The sequence below is a fragment of the Myiozetetes cayanensis genome, unplaced genomic scaffold, assembly GCF_022539395.1.
Source record: "Myiozetetes cayanensis isolate MyiCay16 unplaced genomic scaffold, myiCay2020 scf10, whole genome shotgun sequence".
In the NCBI taxonomy this organism is placed as follows: domain Eukaryota; kingdom Metazoa; phylum Chordata; class Aves; order Passeriformes; family Tyrannidae; genus Myiozetetes; species Myiozetetes cayanensis.
In genome coordinates this window covers 10,287,472-10,303,418 of record NW_026086605.1, presented here as the reverse complement: position 1 = coordinate 10,303,418, position 15,947 = coordinate 10,287,472, and the positions used below count along the sequence as shown (strand labels likewise).

The 15,947-nt window shown below is 46.1% G+C and overlaps 1 protein-coding gene across 2 annotated transcripts in view; it reads left to right on the top strand.

Annotated features, from left to right (window-relative positions):
• Window positions 1-13,500, top strand: part of MXI1 (MAX interactor 1, dimerization protein) — a 57,072-nt gene extending 43,572 nt beyond the window's left edge. For both annotated transcript variants that reach the window (XM_050305482.1, XM_050305483.1), the window contains exons 4-6: window positions 8,995-9,109; window positions 10,293-10,464; window positions 11,632-13,500. In XM_050305482.1, coding sequence (XP_050161439.1) covers window positions 8,995-9,109; window positions 10,293-10,464; window positions 11,632-11,795 — 451 coding nt within the window. In that variant the 3' untranslated portion in view covers window positions 11,796-13,500. The remainder of the gene's footprint in view (window positions 1-8,994; window positions 9,110-10,292; window positions 10,465-11,631) is intronic.
• The last annotated feature ends 2,447 nt before the right edge of the window (window positions 13,501-15,947 follow it).

Genomic DNA, 15,947 nt, shown 5'->3' with positions numbered 1-15,947 from the left:
TAAGATGTGCAACAAATAGGACCCAAAGGTCCAGAAGTTATTATGTGAATAAAATAGCCCAGATATATCACTTCAACTTCAGAATCATAGTGTTGCTTTAGTTTCATGGTTTGGGATCTGCTTGATTTAGTGCAGTCACAGGATCCTGTATCAGTTTCTGTGCATTGGCAACTGTATTCTTGTTCCAATGAGTTTCCAATCCAGGAGCCTGTCAGAGAAGAGGACAGAAACAAAAACGTGGACAGGCTGAAGGATGACAGCCAGTGATAGCAGAGCAAGCAGTGCTGGTCAGAGAAGGGAGTGAAAGGGAAGGTAATAGAGACTCAGCGTGAGAGGAGAGCAGTCCCACTCCCTGAAGTGCCCTCTGAGATGAGAGGGGGACTCCTGACTTTTCCGAAGTGTCCTGTTCACAGCCATGTCTGCATTGCTGTGGCCTTGAATCTTGGAAGCGGAAGCTCTCTCATGTGTCCACATAACTCAAGGTGTTTATAGGCCAACCCCTGCACTCACTAAACAACGTGATTAACACTTAATGTCTTCACAGTGTGGACAGGCTTATCAGCCACTGGGAGATACAGCTAAAATTGTCTGTTGCCCCTCTGTATTGAAGCCCAGGAGACCTGTCCTGCAGGAAATCCAAGTCTTTCAGACAGATCCCCTATATTTCACCAAAGGATTGGGGGTTGCCTGATTTCCCCTTCCTCCATCCCTCTCTTTTGCTTCTTTGATTTTGGAAAACCTTGAAGTAATTAATTTGCCTTCAAAATTTTAACAGAATTAGGAGAGCCCTCTCAATAATACTCAGCTTTATACCTAGAAGGATCTCAGGAAAGGGAGAGATTTTGATAGTTGTGTGATGCAGGGAGAGAAGGAGAGAGCACATCTCCCTCCAGACTGCAGCAGTGGGGTAGAAAGACCCACACTGGAACAAATCAGTGGTGGCAACACACCACTTGGCACGAGGGTTGTTGGTCTTGCAGCTGCCCTTTGCCAAGAGCCTGAAGCTCTTCTGAAGTTGACATCAGTGATGAGTCTTCCCATCTGGAAGAGCTGGGGGTAGAAGTCATTGCTGCACGTCCATGGGTGCACTTGACCAAATGTTCACGCTGCAGTGGAAGGCCACACAGGGCTCGGGGACAGTCAGGGCAGGGTTTGTAGGATGGCCTCTTTAACAGTGTACAATGGAGAGTGTGGGCAGTGTATTGTAAGGTTTTACACTTACCTCAAGGCTTTGCAGCATCTCTTACAGATGTGGAGAAGGGTTTGTATACTGCAAAACTGGACATTTTTGTTCTGAGTTGTCCCTTTCCCATTGTACCTTGTTTGGGTTCTGTGACTGAGGTGGCCTTTTGACAAAAGGCAGCTGTTGGAGGGTGCATCAGTACACTGCTGTTTGTATTTTGCTTCCACTTATGGGCTTGAATCATGATGCTGCTTTCTTATGCACTGTCCCACCCATTATCTCCTGGGTACATAACCTGTCACCAGGCAGGGGTATGTTGATTGGTGTGACTTTGAAAAACTACCTTGCCTTGGGGTTGGGGTTTTTTTATTACTATTATTGTTCTTACAGTTGTTTAATCATAGATCTCTTCATTTGTGGTTCAGTTTTCACTTGCTCTCGATTTGAGAATACATGCATGTTCATTTCCAACTTTTGCAGACAGATCTGATATGGTTAAGATCAGGCTGAAAATGTTGCCCACAGAACTTGTTTGTTCCTTTAAATTCCTGTTTATAACACATTTTCAAGTCTGTACTGTTGGTCCTAAATTTTTGTTTCTTTGTTTATTTTAAATGGTAGATTTAGATTTTACATTTAAAAATGCAAATATCTAAAGTATTTTTTTCAATTACTTTTTCATGATAGATTTTATTAGTATTTGGAATACAAATAGTCCTATAGGCCAGGGAGCTAGTGGTAGAAATTGACTGGAAACAAAGAGTCAGATGAACAAGTACCTCCTTCACCTGGGAGCAAATGCAGGAAAACAATCGTGAGAGGAGACCTGATTTAAAATCAGAAAGCAAGGCTTGTTCTGAACGATTTTACAGCTCAAGTGGAGAATATAAGCTTCTACCTGTGCATTTCTGAGCCAGATTTCCTTCTAACACATGTGTCAGGTCTGTGGTGTGCTGTGGAACGGGGGTGAGCGGGTGTGAGTGTGTTTATTGCAGGCTGGCCGGGCGCCACCGCAGCCTGGCTGTGCGTGGCTCGAGGGCTCAGCAGTTGCGTAAGGAGCTGCAGCAGAGGCAGTGTGGGCTCTGCCCCTGTGCCCACCTGCCTCCAGCCCTCACCCAGGTGCTCGGCAAAACCTCTTCCTCCGCTGAAGACAAGCATTCGGTAAAGCAGGGATCACACAGGGCTGGGCTGGGGGGTCAGACAAGAGTAAGGAAAAAGCATCGAGGCTGTCGGAGATAAGCAGCCTCTGACCTGTGAATTGCTTTTAGAAGGAAACCATATTTTCCCCGTTTTCCCTGCCCAGTGGTTCTTGCATGTGTTTCTCATTACTTTTATCTCAAAATCATTCTCGTCTAGTGAATTATTGATGTGGGGTCACATGCGTTTCTCCAGGAATTGCTTTCTTTAACCAGTGATCCCTCCTGAATTTTTTAGGCAATCTGTTAGCTCTGAAATCCAAACAAAGTTGGTGGTTTCTAATTTCAGGGTTAAATCAGATTCGACTTTTAAAAGGCATAGAGAGAAGAGGAAAATGATGATAATGTCCTTTTCCATGTTAGGATCTTCCTTCTACTGGTTCTTTTGATGCTTCTTTTTGGTTTGGTTCTGGTTTTTTAACATGTCTCGGAGATCAAGTGTCTGATTTAGCCTCAGTGGAACTTGAGCATATTTCTAATGTTGAGCACATGCTTAAATCCACTGTTGAATTCAAGCCCTATAAACCTGCAGGCATAGTACAAAAATATCTGGGAAATGTTTTTCTTTTCCCTCAGATGCTCCCTTCTTTCAACATACAAAATTAAGAATTCAGCATTTTGAACGGCTGCTGGAGGCGAGTTGGTCATTTCCTGCTGGGAGGGAGGCTTGATCTTTTAAAGATGGGAAGAGAGTGTGGTGTGTGTCTGTGCATGTGTGTGTTTTGCAGATGTTCAGGCCTTGATTCAGCAAAGTCTCTCAGCAGTGTCTGACTGGGGGATAGTGCTGAGTCTGGTAAACCTGCTGCTTCGGAGCTGAGTGTGCGCGTGTTTCACCGACTCCTCAGCACAGAAAGTTTCTTTTCTCAGTTTCCATCGCTTCTGCCTGTGGTGGAATCTGGAAAAAAACCTGCACGAATCCCAAACCTGTTCTAGCAAAGAAGCTGCTGTCTTTCCAGGGATGTCAGCATTCAGGGATGGCTCTCTGCTGGCCCTGCCTGCAGCCATTTCTGCAACATTCCCCAGAGGAGCGTGGACGGGGTTGTCGGGGGTCACCTGCTTGTCAGGGGGTGCACAGAGGTTTGGCTGAGCCCACCAGGGCCAGGCAGGGAAACTGCCAGTGACCTTACAGCCCTGGGCTGGCCCTTACAGGGAGTCCTTTGGGTATTGAAAGTAGTTAGGTTTCTAGCTCCTGTGCAGCCACTTTGTGACCGGCAGACACAAGGCTTGTAGCTGCCACCACAGGCCCCTTAGCTCTCTGGGGACTTCCCAGCAGGGAAGAAGCTGGTGGCTTTGTGCCCGGCTTGCTGTGGCGCAGAGTGCTGGGGTAGGTTAATTCCTACCCAGACTCCTCAAAAATATGCTCAGAGGTGCGGGGGAAGGAAACGGGGAATTTTTTTTTGCACCCACACCTTTTTCTGCACTGCAGTTTTGATTCAGGCAGGAGAGAGCCCAGTTCCTGCAGTGGGATTTGCGTGTGTGTTGTACAGTGAGACAGCTGAAGCTATGAGCAAAAAGCACGCATAAATAAAGGCTTCCTCCCTGTGCTTTATATAATCAGAGTGGGTGATGTCATTGGGAGCTGGAGAGGAGAGCAAGCTGTGAAATTACAGCCCTCTGCAGCCAGGCAGAGCCAAGTGCAAGGGAGGGCTGTGCAGAGCAGGAGCCAAGCTCCTCTCTCACAGAGGCTCAGGATGGAGGGCCTGGGTGCTCAGGCTTGGAGGGGAGCGGGGGGGTAGAAGTAGATAATCCAAACACAGTCCAAAGCCTGTTGAACAGGCACAAAGGGAAAGTGGAGAGAACAGCAGGTGCCCAGTGGGTAGCAGTGGGGCTACCATTTCAGGGTCCAGAACCCCTTCCTCGACATGCAGCCATCTATGCAGCTTGTGGATCCACTGGCAGGGCAGTGGGGCTGCTGAGTTCGCTCATCATCCCTCTTCTGCTTCAGTCTCCTGGCCCATTGCAGCTTCTGGCAGAGAAGGGAAGGCATCCTCACTCTGCTTGCCCTCCACATCCCAGAGGAACTTGCTTCTAGGCTCCTCCTAGCCCTGCACAGGGGAGGAAGCAGAAGCAGCAGAAGGGGCTCTGTCCCAGCCAGAGTGGCCAGGTAGAATAGGATAAAAGTTGATCCTCAGTTCTTTGGGACAGGGCTCATGTTAGGCTCTTGTTTTTCTGAAGCCTCTCAGCTGTTTTACTCCTTTTCTGGCCATCCTGATGCCTTAATGGCAATCTATAATGGGAGTCTTCCCCCTCATCTAGATGAGCAGAAAGGGGCACCAGGCTGATCCCTTGGGAAAATGGAGGGCCCCCTCCTTTCAAATCCTTCAAGGATTTCTTCTTAAGCACATCCAGCACCTACAATGTGCTTAGGATGCTCCTGTGAGAGCCTGTTTTTTTTCCCCAAGGCCACTTAAGCAGCAGAAAGGGCTCCAGCTTCTCCTGTCTCCCTGCAGCTAACATGCAAAGGCTTCAGCCTCCACTGAAACTGGAATTCTCCTTCTGTCATCCTCTGTCTTCCTCAGGATCAGGGCAGCAGCCCTTCGCACCAAGCCCGCGTTGTTTCTCTGTTATATAACAATATGGGCATTTAGACTTGTTTTTCCAGATATTGGCAGATGCGTCAAATATTGGCATAATCCAGTGGTTTACATGGAAAGCCGTCTGGCTCTGTCTGGAGCCTGCACAATGCTGGTATTTTCTTTGAACACAAGAGTCTGCAGCGTTGTCAAAGCAATGTTGCAACAGAGTCCAGGTAAACAAGGGGAAAAGACCCTCCTATCGTGACCTGACCAGTAGAATTATAGCTGCCCAGGTACAACTCCAGGACTTGATAAGAAAGATAATGGATCTGCAGTTGCTTTCTCTCTGATATGGTCTTTTAGCTAAGTCTTATGTAGTGCTTTTCAGAGAATCACAAAATCGTTTAGGTTGGACAAGACCTTCAAGATCATTGAGTTCAGCCTTTAACCGAACAGTTGACAACCAATCTGGTTGTCAGCCAGACCATATCCCTCAGTGCCATGTCCAGTTGTTTCTTGAACACCTGCAGGGACAGTGACTCCATCACCTCCCTGGACTCTGGAGTTTTATTTCTGATGCCCCCATCACTGCATCAGACCTGCCAGTGTGTGCTCTGTGGTTTAAGAACCCATCATGGTCCACTGGGGCTGTTGGAAGTTGCTAGAGGCCAGGGACTGTGATGAGGTTAGATTTTAAAAATAAAAGGGTAAGGAAGGTATTGAACACTGGGATGGGGAGAGAGCTGGGGAAGCTGCTCAGTTTGGTCTCTAAAGGAGAGCAACGCGCTCATGTGCCAGGACAGTTTGCAGGCTTGGTAGCTCTTCCCTATCCCAGCTACACCAGGCCAGGCAGCTCCTGGGTAGCTCTGCCAGTGTCATTCCCAGCAGTGAGAGGTGGCTGCAGGGCCTGGCAGTCCCTGGCTGCTGCAGCCTGTGCAGGGAGGCTGGCCTGCTGCTCTGTGGCAGTGGAAAGGCCTGCACATTGCCCTCGGTTAGGCTGGGGTTAGAGACATGAATGCACTCACTTTTGCAGTGGTGTCACAACTCAGTGTGGCTCAGCTCTGATTGCACAACGGGGAAAATCCAACAGCAGCACAGAAGTAATTGCTTTGGTCAGACCTCTTACAAAGGTTTGCCTCTGCTCAGCACCACCTACCCCTGCAGTGTGCTTGCAGCCCAAGCCACGCCATGGTGAGCTTATCAGCTCACACCACACCCAGTGTCACAGGCAGGTGTCCCCTCCTGATGCCTGGTGGGCCAGCAGAGGCCATCACCACTCTGCAGGCACAGCCTTTGGCAACTGGCCAGCAGAGCCACTGGCAGGAGTGGCTTCTTTGAAAACCATCTGTGTGAGCCTGGGCTCTGCAGAAGGGTCCAGGACTGGAGGAATGTCCCCTTTGGGGCCACAGGTGCTGGGGAAGTAACACTGCCAGCTTTTCCAGTGTCCTCATGAGAAAGACCCTCTGACTGCTTTGCCCTCTCCCTGCCCTTGTCAGGGCCTTGTCAGAGTGCAGTAACTGTCTTCAATCCACTGTGGTCCTGGGGCACAATGGGAAATGTTTCAAGTGTCCAGGGGTTTTTTACATGGCTGGACCTTGGCATATAACTTTCATGTGCTTAACATGGTTGATCTCGTTAGGTCTGCACATAGCCCAGGCTTTGACGTGGCAGATCAGTGCCATGCTTTTAATCGCTGTCTCAGCAATCCAGCCAGTGCTTGCTCCTGCGCGAAGCTGATCACTGCTTCCAGGAATTGCAGTTCCTGGTGCAGCACCTTCCTCATTCCTGATAAAGCCTTCAGTGCTGAGACTCTGCCCAAAGCTCAGGCTGTAGATGTGTTGTCTATTTCTCTCTGAATTCAGGAGTGGACTGTGATACCCTTGCCACTGGTTCGATTTTGATTCCCCAAGCTTTTAGTTTTCTGTTACACAAATAATTCGCTTTTAACTGTGGGCTGGGAGCTGCGCTTGCCCAGCAGGGCAGGGAGGTGTCTGTGGTTCCTACCTGTAGCAGGTGCTGTGTAGCAGTCCTTTCTTAGGTGCAGCCCCCAGATCTGTGCACACACTTTTGAGTTCTACTTGAGCTGTGTTTTTGACTTGGGCTGATCCATAGGTGGAGTGTGTGGCTGGAGCTCATACCTCATGCTGTGAAGAGACACGTGCTGCTCTGTGCTGCAGCTTGGTGGCTGTGCTCTGACAGCTCTGACTCTGACTGGCCTCTGTTCAGGAAGTCTTTGTCACATCCAAAAATGGGTTGAAAACCCAGAATGTCTTTGACCACAAGATCCTGCTCCTCTTCCTTTCTCTAGTTGCAAGAAGTCTGTCCAGTCTCCCATGGGGTGACATGAACTATAGTGCCAGTATGAACCAGCAATGCTTTTTCATTGCTTGCCCTATGGGTCATCATAAGACATAGGGCAAACACCTGCAGTGGGTGCACACAACTCCTCATGAAGCTCTCCCTTGAAAATCAGCTTCCAGGTAGAAAAAATCCCCCTGTGTCAGTCATATGGGTTTAATGACAGTGGGATTTTGCCATAGAGCAGGCTGAGAAGTAAAAGATGAGATTGATGTGATTACTGTTTTTTCATTTTGATTTTTTGGATTATGATTTCCCCTTCCCCACCCCTGCATTTGTTAATGTTTAATGGAAAACACGTGTTCTTCAAGGCTCTTGCTGGTCATATGCAGTCCTGTGACTGCTGTTGAGACAGAATGATGGGCCCTTCCTAAAGAGATTTATAGTAGAAACCGTGAGGAGCTCACAGCTACAGCACGGCCAGTGAACACTCCCCTGCACTGACAGTTCATCAGTAAAACCCCTGACCCTTCCACCCTTAATCATCCTTGCTTGTCACTGACATAATTGCCTGATTACAGACTCCTCTCCCCCACCCCTTTCAAACTGGGTGCAATAGTGCATTTGAAAAACAAATGGAAATGAACTGTCCATGCTCTTTTTCTTCTTTCTTTTTTATTTTCCTTCCCCTGCATTGAGATGGATCAGGCTAAGATTCAGTTTCTTTGTGCATGAGCAGGCGCTGGCATAGGCTTTCAGGACTCTTTTGCACTGGTGTTTCTTGCATGTGAATGGTAGAGCTGATGTCATTGTGTTATTGATTGGGATGACAACTTTGGACATAAATCATTAATGTCTGGGAAAGAGAGAGGGAGGGGAAAAAGGCAACACACACTCGATAGTTTTCCGTAAATCTGTTGTTTGTTCCTGCATACGTGATACAGAAGAGGAGACAGCAGGAACAGTTTTCCTGTGCAGCCCAGGGATGATGTGTTTTGCCACTGCTTCCTGAACCATTTTCCCCAGAACGTGTTGCCATATTCTTCAGGAAATGGCTCATGCCACCAGCGACACTGTCATGCTGGAACTTGTCTTTGTAGATGTGAGTCAAGGTCAGAAGACTGCCCAGGGGAAGGTTTTTGGGTTCTCTTGTTCCCACCAACCTTGCACCCCCACCCAGCAGCATTTCAGTTCTGGGCCTGGGAAGGAGTAAGAGTGAAGTTCTTGGGAAGTTCCATCTCTCTAGTTACTCTAAATGTCAAGAGGGATTGTTTCAGTGTTTTGAGCTGACCATTTTTCTCACTGATGATCTTAATTTTATGCAAAAAAACCAGTGTTTAGATGAGTTTAGATCAGTGTTGAAATCAGCATACGTCCCCAAGCCAGCAATGAACAAGTGTGCAGGGGGTAGCAGTCATTCAAAACCACTTTCGCGAAAGTCCTTCTCAGCAAAACTGACAGCAAATAGCTCAGAGAGAGGAAACCCATGAGGTACTTGCATCAGTTGCCTGTGTGCCTTTGTCCCTGCACAAAGTTCATCCAGGTGAGTCAGGTTATCAGTCCAGACAGCAAGAAAATAAACAGTGTCTGTCAGAGGTTAGCAATAAGGCAAGTATTGATGAGCAGCTGGTGTTTGAAGTGTAAATAGTTTAGTGGCAGTGTGTCCTGGTACCCGTGGGGAATCTTGTGATGTGTGGAAAGAGGAAAACATGAAAACTGCCTTTGCAGTGGGGCAGTAGAGAAGGAGATGGCATTCCCCTGCTGGAAGCATGGCTCTGATCCTGCTCTTGTCCCCTTGCAGCCGAGCTCACCTCCGCCTGTGTCTAGAACGCTTGAAAGTTCTGATACCGCTCGGACCAGACTGCACCAGGCACACCACGCTTGGGCTGCTCAACAAAGCCAAAGCACATATCAAGGTAAGAGCTGCTTTTCCCAGCTGCTTTCAGCATGAGCTCTTGGGAAGTGCAATTCAATTGCTCACCCGTGGTGCCTCTGTTGAAGGAGACTAACACCTTTTAAAAAAAAATTTAAAAAAAAAAAACAAGCAAGTCTTGCCCTCTTGGTTAATCGCTTGTCATTGCTACAGTTTCACATTGTTGGAAGAGTCCATAATGAACTCTGTTAACTGTGGAAGTGATGGATTTGAAGAACAGGGGTGTTGTTCTGTATTGTGATCATTTGTTGACAGCTGCATCTCTTTAAAGAGAAACATACCTACTGTTAAATGACTGCATTTTACATGGGAAATGGAGCTTTTTTTCTGGTGTGCTACTGAGTTTCCACTGCCGAAGCATTAGCACAAACCACAAGCGTGTGAGACAGGGTTGGCTTGCTGGAGCTTCTTGTGTGAACCTGCCAGCCAGCCCAGCGCTCTTCTGGCTTCATTTTTGGCAAAGCGAAACGTGAAAAGAAAATGCAGCATTGTCAGTATCTGGGAGAGGCTGAAATACTTGGTTGCAGGTCAGGATATTGGGAGGGAAGATGGGTGATGAAGGAGAAAAAGCGCTGCCAAATGGACAGAGTTAGCCTGAAATGACTCCTTATGCAATGTGCTTGTCGTAGGAAACAAAGAACAGTGCTCTGGTAGATTTCCCAGCTGTGATCAAAGAAATCTGTAGTAGGTTATGTAAATCACTTACTGAATAGAAAACTGTCTCTGAGAAATCCTACTAAACCATGCAGTAAGGAACACAGAGCTCCCAGGGCACGTTTTTATGTTGGAGCAGATCATAACAAACCCTGGAGTGGTTTGGTTAGGGAGTTGAGGCCCCTTCGTGGGCAGATGCGGTAATGCAGGTGTCTGATCCCGTGTGGAATGACGCACAAACTGCTGCAATTCACATCGTTCCCCCTGGAGAGGCTCGGTCCTCAGAGACTCTTTGTACTAATGGGTATGATTTATCAGGACTTGAGAGGTGGGAAGATGGGGGAGATGGCATTGTGCTTGGAGACTGCGAGGCAGTTTGGTTCAGGGGTCTTGCAGCTTAAATCCTTCTGGGACCTGGGAAGGTCTAAGCAAGACAGGTGGGAGGGCAGTGGAGGTGGCAGGGAGGGAGAAAAAGATGAAACTAATTATTCAGCCATATTTGATCATGTCAGAAACTTGAAGAGGCTGAGAGGAGAAGCCAACACCAGCTTGAGAACCTGGAACGAGAACAAAGATTCCTAAAGAGAAGACTGGAACAACTACAGGGTCCTCAGGAGATAGAGCGAATACGAATGGACAGCATTGGATCTACCATTTCCTCGGATCACTCGGACTCGGAGCGAGGTGGGTGTTGGCTGAACTAGCATGGAATCCCCAGGACTCCATGGAGTGAGAGCATGAGACTCATCCATTTCTTGTCTCTCAGCTACTCTCTCCTTATGGCGTTTGATGTTTAGGTTGCTCACACACGTGAGCACACACACACATACACGTGTATATGAAGAGTTTAGTATTTTGCATGAGTTCTAAGTCTGGAGGAATTGTTGCTGTCAACTTGAGCTGATTTCTGTGGCATTGAAAGTGATGGTTAAGTTGAAACACTCATTTTGCTTTTTGGTCTACTGAATCTCTTGGCAACACAAAGAGGAAGATGTAAGAAGATATTAATGGCACTGGAATGGATGCTTTACACACCTTGCCCCTTACCTTTTTCCCCCAAGCTTCTCATAGAGTTCATCTCCTCAGATAAAACTGGCTAGAGATAATCTGAATGGCTAACTGAATTGAGATAACTTTCTTTTTTAAAATATCTCTTCTGTGGAGAGAACATTAGGCACAGTAGATGGTTTGATATTTACTGACAGACCCAAAGATGCTTTATAGTTTGGGGTTGAGTCTATATTTTTAAAAAATGCTTTGGAAAATTCCAAAACAGTATGGGAACGAAGATACCTGGTTAACTGGATCTTTGGAACAGACACCTTGTTTCTAAGAAAGACTTGAAAAGCAAAATCCACTCAGCATCTATGAGAGTAACCCAGATTCCCATGGTAATGCATTGCATTACCCTGTAGGAGTGGTTCTGGCTTTGGCAGTATAATGTCAAGCAAGTAGCATGTTAGGGGTTAGCTTCATGCTCCATTTTCTCTGTTGCCTTTGATTTTATCTGTTTCTTCTTGTTTTCAACACTGGGGTTGTAGAGGTACAAAGAAAGAGGTAGTGGAACAAGTTCAGTGTGGGGGGTGGCTCACCTACGCTCATAGTGTGGCCTGTATGTGGAGGAGTCAAACCCCTTTGCCAAATCCCTGTGAAAAACTCCAGCCTGGTATCTAGCCTTCTTATAAATCATGTCCACAGCCCAGCCCATTCTAGGGAGAACACTGAAAGTCTTTTTGCCAGACGGCTGCTTCATTCCCTGTGCTGAGGGAGTCCCAGCAGCTCTCTGGCTTGAAGGGAGCAGTGGGGTGTGTGGTGCTCACCTGTGTGTATTTCTCTCATTTTCCTTTCCAGAAGAGATTGAAGTGGACGTTGAAAGCACAGAGTTCTCCCATGGAGAAGTGGACAATATCAGCACAACCAGCATCAGTGACATTGATGATCACAGCAGCTTGCAGAGTATTGGGAGTGACGAGGGTTACTCCAGCGCCAGTGTCAAGCTCTCGTTTGCTTCCTAGAACCAAGTGAGACAACAGTGCAGGGCAAATGATTTCACTGGGGTGATCTAACTGGGTCCGAGATGCCAGTATCCTCTTTCAGAAATGACATATTGACAGCTAGTCCTGGAGAGACCTGTATATAAAGCTTTTTGGGTAAAGGAAGCCTCCCCAGAAACCCATATTTGTTCATTTGGTCATGTTACAAATCCCAATTTCTGCTGGCAAAAAGTTAGACCAAACACTAGTCACTTTGAAGTCAATGAAATCCGTTTGTTTCTGTGGGACCTGGATCTAGACCTTAGTGATGAAACACTTTGCTTTGAATTTATTTGTTTGAAAGAGGATACTAGAGACTCATCCCTCTCTTTCTGTCATGAGATCTGAGAAATGTCAAAACTTCTTACATTGCATTCAGGTTGAACAACCTAATTTAGGCCCTTTTGAAGAGCTTTGTGGTCCTAAAAGGACTGTATCCTACAGTTTATCACAATCTAATGTACTAGGAAATCTAAGAAGGCTTAGCCTAGGAATAACAGTGACGATAATGATTAAGGTCTCATTCTGTGTCCAGAGGGAGAGGGGCAGCAAAGAGAGATGTTCAGGGGAGAACACCATTCAACTCAGCTTTCTGTTGGACATCATTTAAAAAGTGAGCACCTCTGATGCGTGGCTAGAGCAGGAGGTGCACACTTGTAATCTACCAGCACATGGTGGGCTGTCGAGCCTCGGGCTGTGGCACCGACAGCAGGTCTCCCGGTAGATGTGTGTTCGTACACAGCCAGCTGAGGGCAGAGCGAAACCAGCACACACGAGAGGTGACACACCAGAGAGTCATGCCCGGATACTGAGCCACTATGACCTTTTTATTTGAAGCGATTTTTTGATAAACATTTGTAAATGTGTTGGGAGGGAAAACACCCCAAGTCTGATGCGTCTTTTTAGAGCTTGTCCATATGAAACCTTAGATGTCTTTTATATGAATTTATGCCATGAAAAGATCTCTGTTTTGATGAAGCACTTGACCCAATGAAATGCAAAGATGCTTTTTTTGCCATGCACACAATGGATGAAGGCTGTGCTAGCTGGAAGAGGCCAGGTTTGGTGGGGGTTTCTTCAGTTTTCTTTTTAGAATCATTCCCTTTGCTGACTTTTGAAGTTCCAGTCCAGTAGTTAACCTAGTTAAGCTCAGCACGTCTCTCATGTTAATGTAACGTTTTGACTGCACGTCCTGTTCCCAAGGGCCTTGCCATCCTATCTGTGCAGGTGCTGTTAAGAGCTGTTATAGCGAATGTTTTCTAATTTTCTCCGAGACAAGCATTCTAACCTGCACTTTGAGGGCTTTGCTTTTTTTATTTTTTGTCTTTTTAATGGCCAGGATTATTTTCTTTTCCAAGTTTTAAAAACCTTAATAGAGTCTTCACCTATGGCATTGTTTGAAACTTTGTATCTCCTTAAGTAATTTAACTACCCCTCATTACTAAGAAGAAAAAAGAGGAAAAAAAATGCTTTATAAAATTCATAACTTATTGCTGATTTGAATGGGTTGTTAATTTCAGTCCTTTAGATTTTATTTTATTGTTTTAGGTAGGGTTGGGCAAAAAGAAGTAAAATAAAAAATAAAGACAACCATATTTAGCAGTGCAGTGGAATTGTGTTTAAATGTTAGCATATGGTCCCCATTAAAGTAGCACTTTAACGCCATTAAACATTTCTGTATCTGAAATGAGTTGTGTTCTTCCATCTTGGTCATTCGTATCCCTTTAGCCGAGTGTTTGTTCTTCTCGTGCCCTTCGATCCCGCGGTGAGAAGATCCTGAGTGAGTCTGCTGTAGACTTTTGCACTGTGATAAGTTGCCTGTATTTAAATATTCTGATGTTACCCCCACTCTCCTCCAAAATTTGTCATCCCCTGTAAGAGGTACAACACACGTTCTTGAGTAGAGAAACAACCTTTCCATGAATGTAGTGAATGATTTCTGTTCTGTTTGGGGGTTTTTTAATTAATTTGCTTACTAAGTCTGTGTCAGGTTGCAGTTGTTAAATGTGTTTCCACTTGTGTGTAGGTAATCCAGTGGCTCTGTTCTTCTTCTGGTAGATTACCTGGCAGGAGCAGGAGTCTGCCACAGAGAGAATTGGGCTCTAGGTTAACAAATGGAGCCTGAGGGCTTTCAAAGAAGACATGCTGCTTGGATTTATGTTTGGGGTCCATATAATCTCTGGATGACACAAGGTTTGGGACAGTCTGAAGAGTGATGAAAAGTGGGAAACTTTAGCTCTAGCAAGGCCTTATTGATTTATTCATTATTCTTCTCCTTGGTAGTGTTGCCCACTGGCAGCCCTGGTGCTGAGCAGTTGAATACCAGTGGAATTTATTTATTGACGAACCTTTTTCTGTAGCCGTCCCAGCACCTCCTCCTTCCTGTTACTCCTGTTTATTTTAAATGCCCATTCGGGAAAGAAATATCACAGCTGAGAAATACTGAAGTTCAAGGGGTGGAGAATGGCCGTGTTCTCCTTGTTGGTATAAAACAGTGACGTGTCTGTGGTTGGAATAAATGTGTTTGAAGTGTTTGCTTGAATGCTCCAGGGCCAGTTTGGTATCTCCTATCTTTTCTAGTGTTGTGGGCTCGAAGGGGTCTTGATAGCAAGTGCAAATACAGTGGGGAAAATGTCAGAGGAGATGAGCTTCAGTCACCAGCGAGTGGCAGTGGCTTAAAAATGCTCTGGAGTCATCCCTGATGTGGCAAGTCAGAGTAGTCCCGCGTGCCAAATCTGCTCTAAGATCCCATCACTTTTCAAAGTGCCATCAAAGTTTCTACCACTCACCCTGAAATCTTGGAAAACAGAGTGAGTATGATCCAAACCAAGTCTGTCTTTCTTACCCTTTGGAAGTGAGATGGTCTCTCACATTACTGACCTTGTGAGAGAGATTCAGTAGAGCAAGTCTTTCCCCAGAAAAGGGCTTTCAGCAGCTGTGTGCTTTGTCCAAACTCTGTCCTTGAATTTTTTTCATTCACCCCAAAAGACAGACACTGAAAGGTTGTTGCTGTTTGGGTTCCCAGCTCTAGTACTGTTTAATGCAGAGCTCTGTGGGATTTGTGCTGCTTCCAGGGCCTCATTTTACTCTTTTGCAAAGTAAGGAGAAGGCAAACCCTTCACTTCCAGTGTTCTCTGTGGCCCTAGGTTCTGCCCACCACATTAACTCTAGTTTCATCCAGAATAACACTTATTCACCACATCATATTTGGGCATGGAATCACATTTTCCTTTTATCTTTGCAAAATTCTGTGAGGGCCTTTTATGGTTTGCTTTGTGGGTGCTGTTGTTTCTCTCATTTAGTTTTGTGTTTGTACAGTAACAGAAACCCTAAATCTATTCTTTAATTTTGCAATAATATGGGGACTTTTCCTGTAAAAACCAGAACTGGATGCCCTTTCCTGAGGCAGCTTCCCCACACAGCAGGCACACATGCAGGCGCACGCACAGCTCCCTCACAAGCTCATTCTGTCAAGTCTTCCCTCTGTAAATTAGATCCCCGGTGGGTCCCTTTGCTACAGACAAACCCATTAAAAAGACCATCCAGCATTTTCCTTCTTTTGACATGAGTGTATTACGGAATGTCATCTCGTGTCTGCAGACAAGGTGGAGATGACTATCTGGCTGCATTTGTCACGGTTATCCTGTGGTGAGTTGTCACTTGAAGGTCATTTTAATGTCCATTCCATTAGTGGCATGTCAGTGACGAAGGTGGTCTCAGATCTGGCTGTCTCAAGAAATCTGTAGGTCAATAGAAAAGGGGTTAACTACACAGACTTATCATTTTCCAAGTTTTATGATTGTGTTTTCCTTTTGTCCGCTTGTTTGCTACCATCTGTTTTTGGCCTATGAGCTCCAGCCTCCTTCTTCCGTGCTCTTTGTTCTCTTGTAGTTGCTGTTCCCTGTTCGTTGTCTGTGTTGCCCTGTTGAAACGGATGAAACATTTGGCTTCAGTGGAATTGGGATCTGTTGTGTGTACTAAATGGAGATAGTAGTTCTTTTCTTTCCCCCCAGGCTCGTAAGCTTTTCTTGTGGCATATTTTCTGACACCAACCATGCATCATTGGAAAGAGACATTGGGGTGACTTCCTGGAAGAGAATGTTAAAAACCAGGACTTCATTCTGAGGTTAGGGA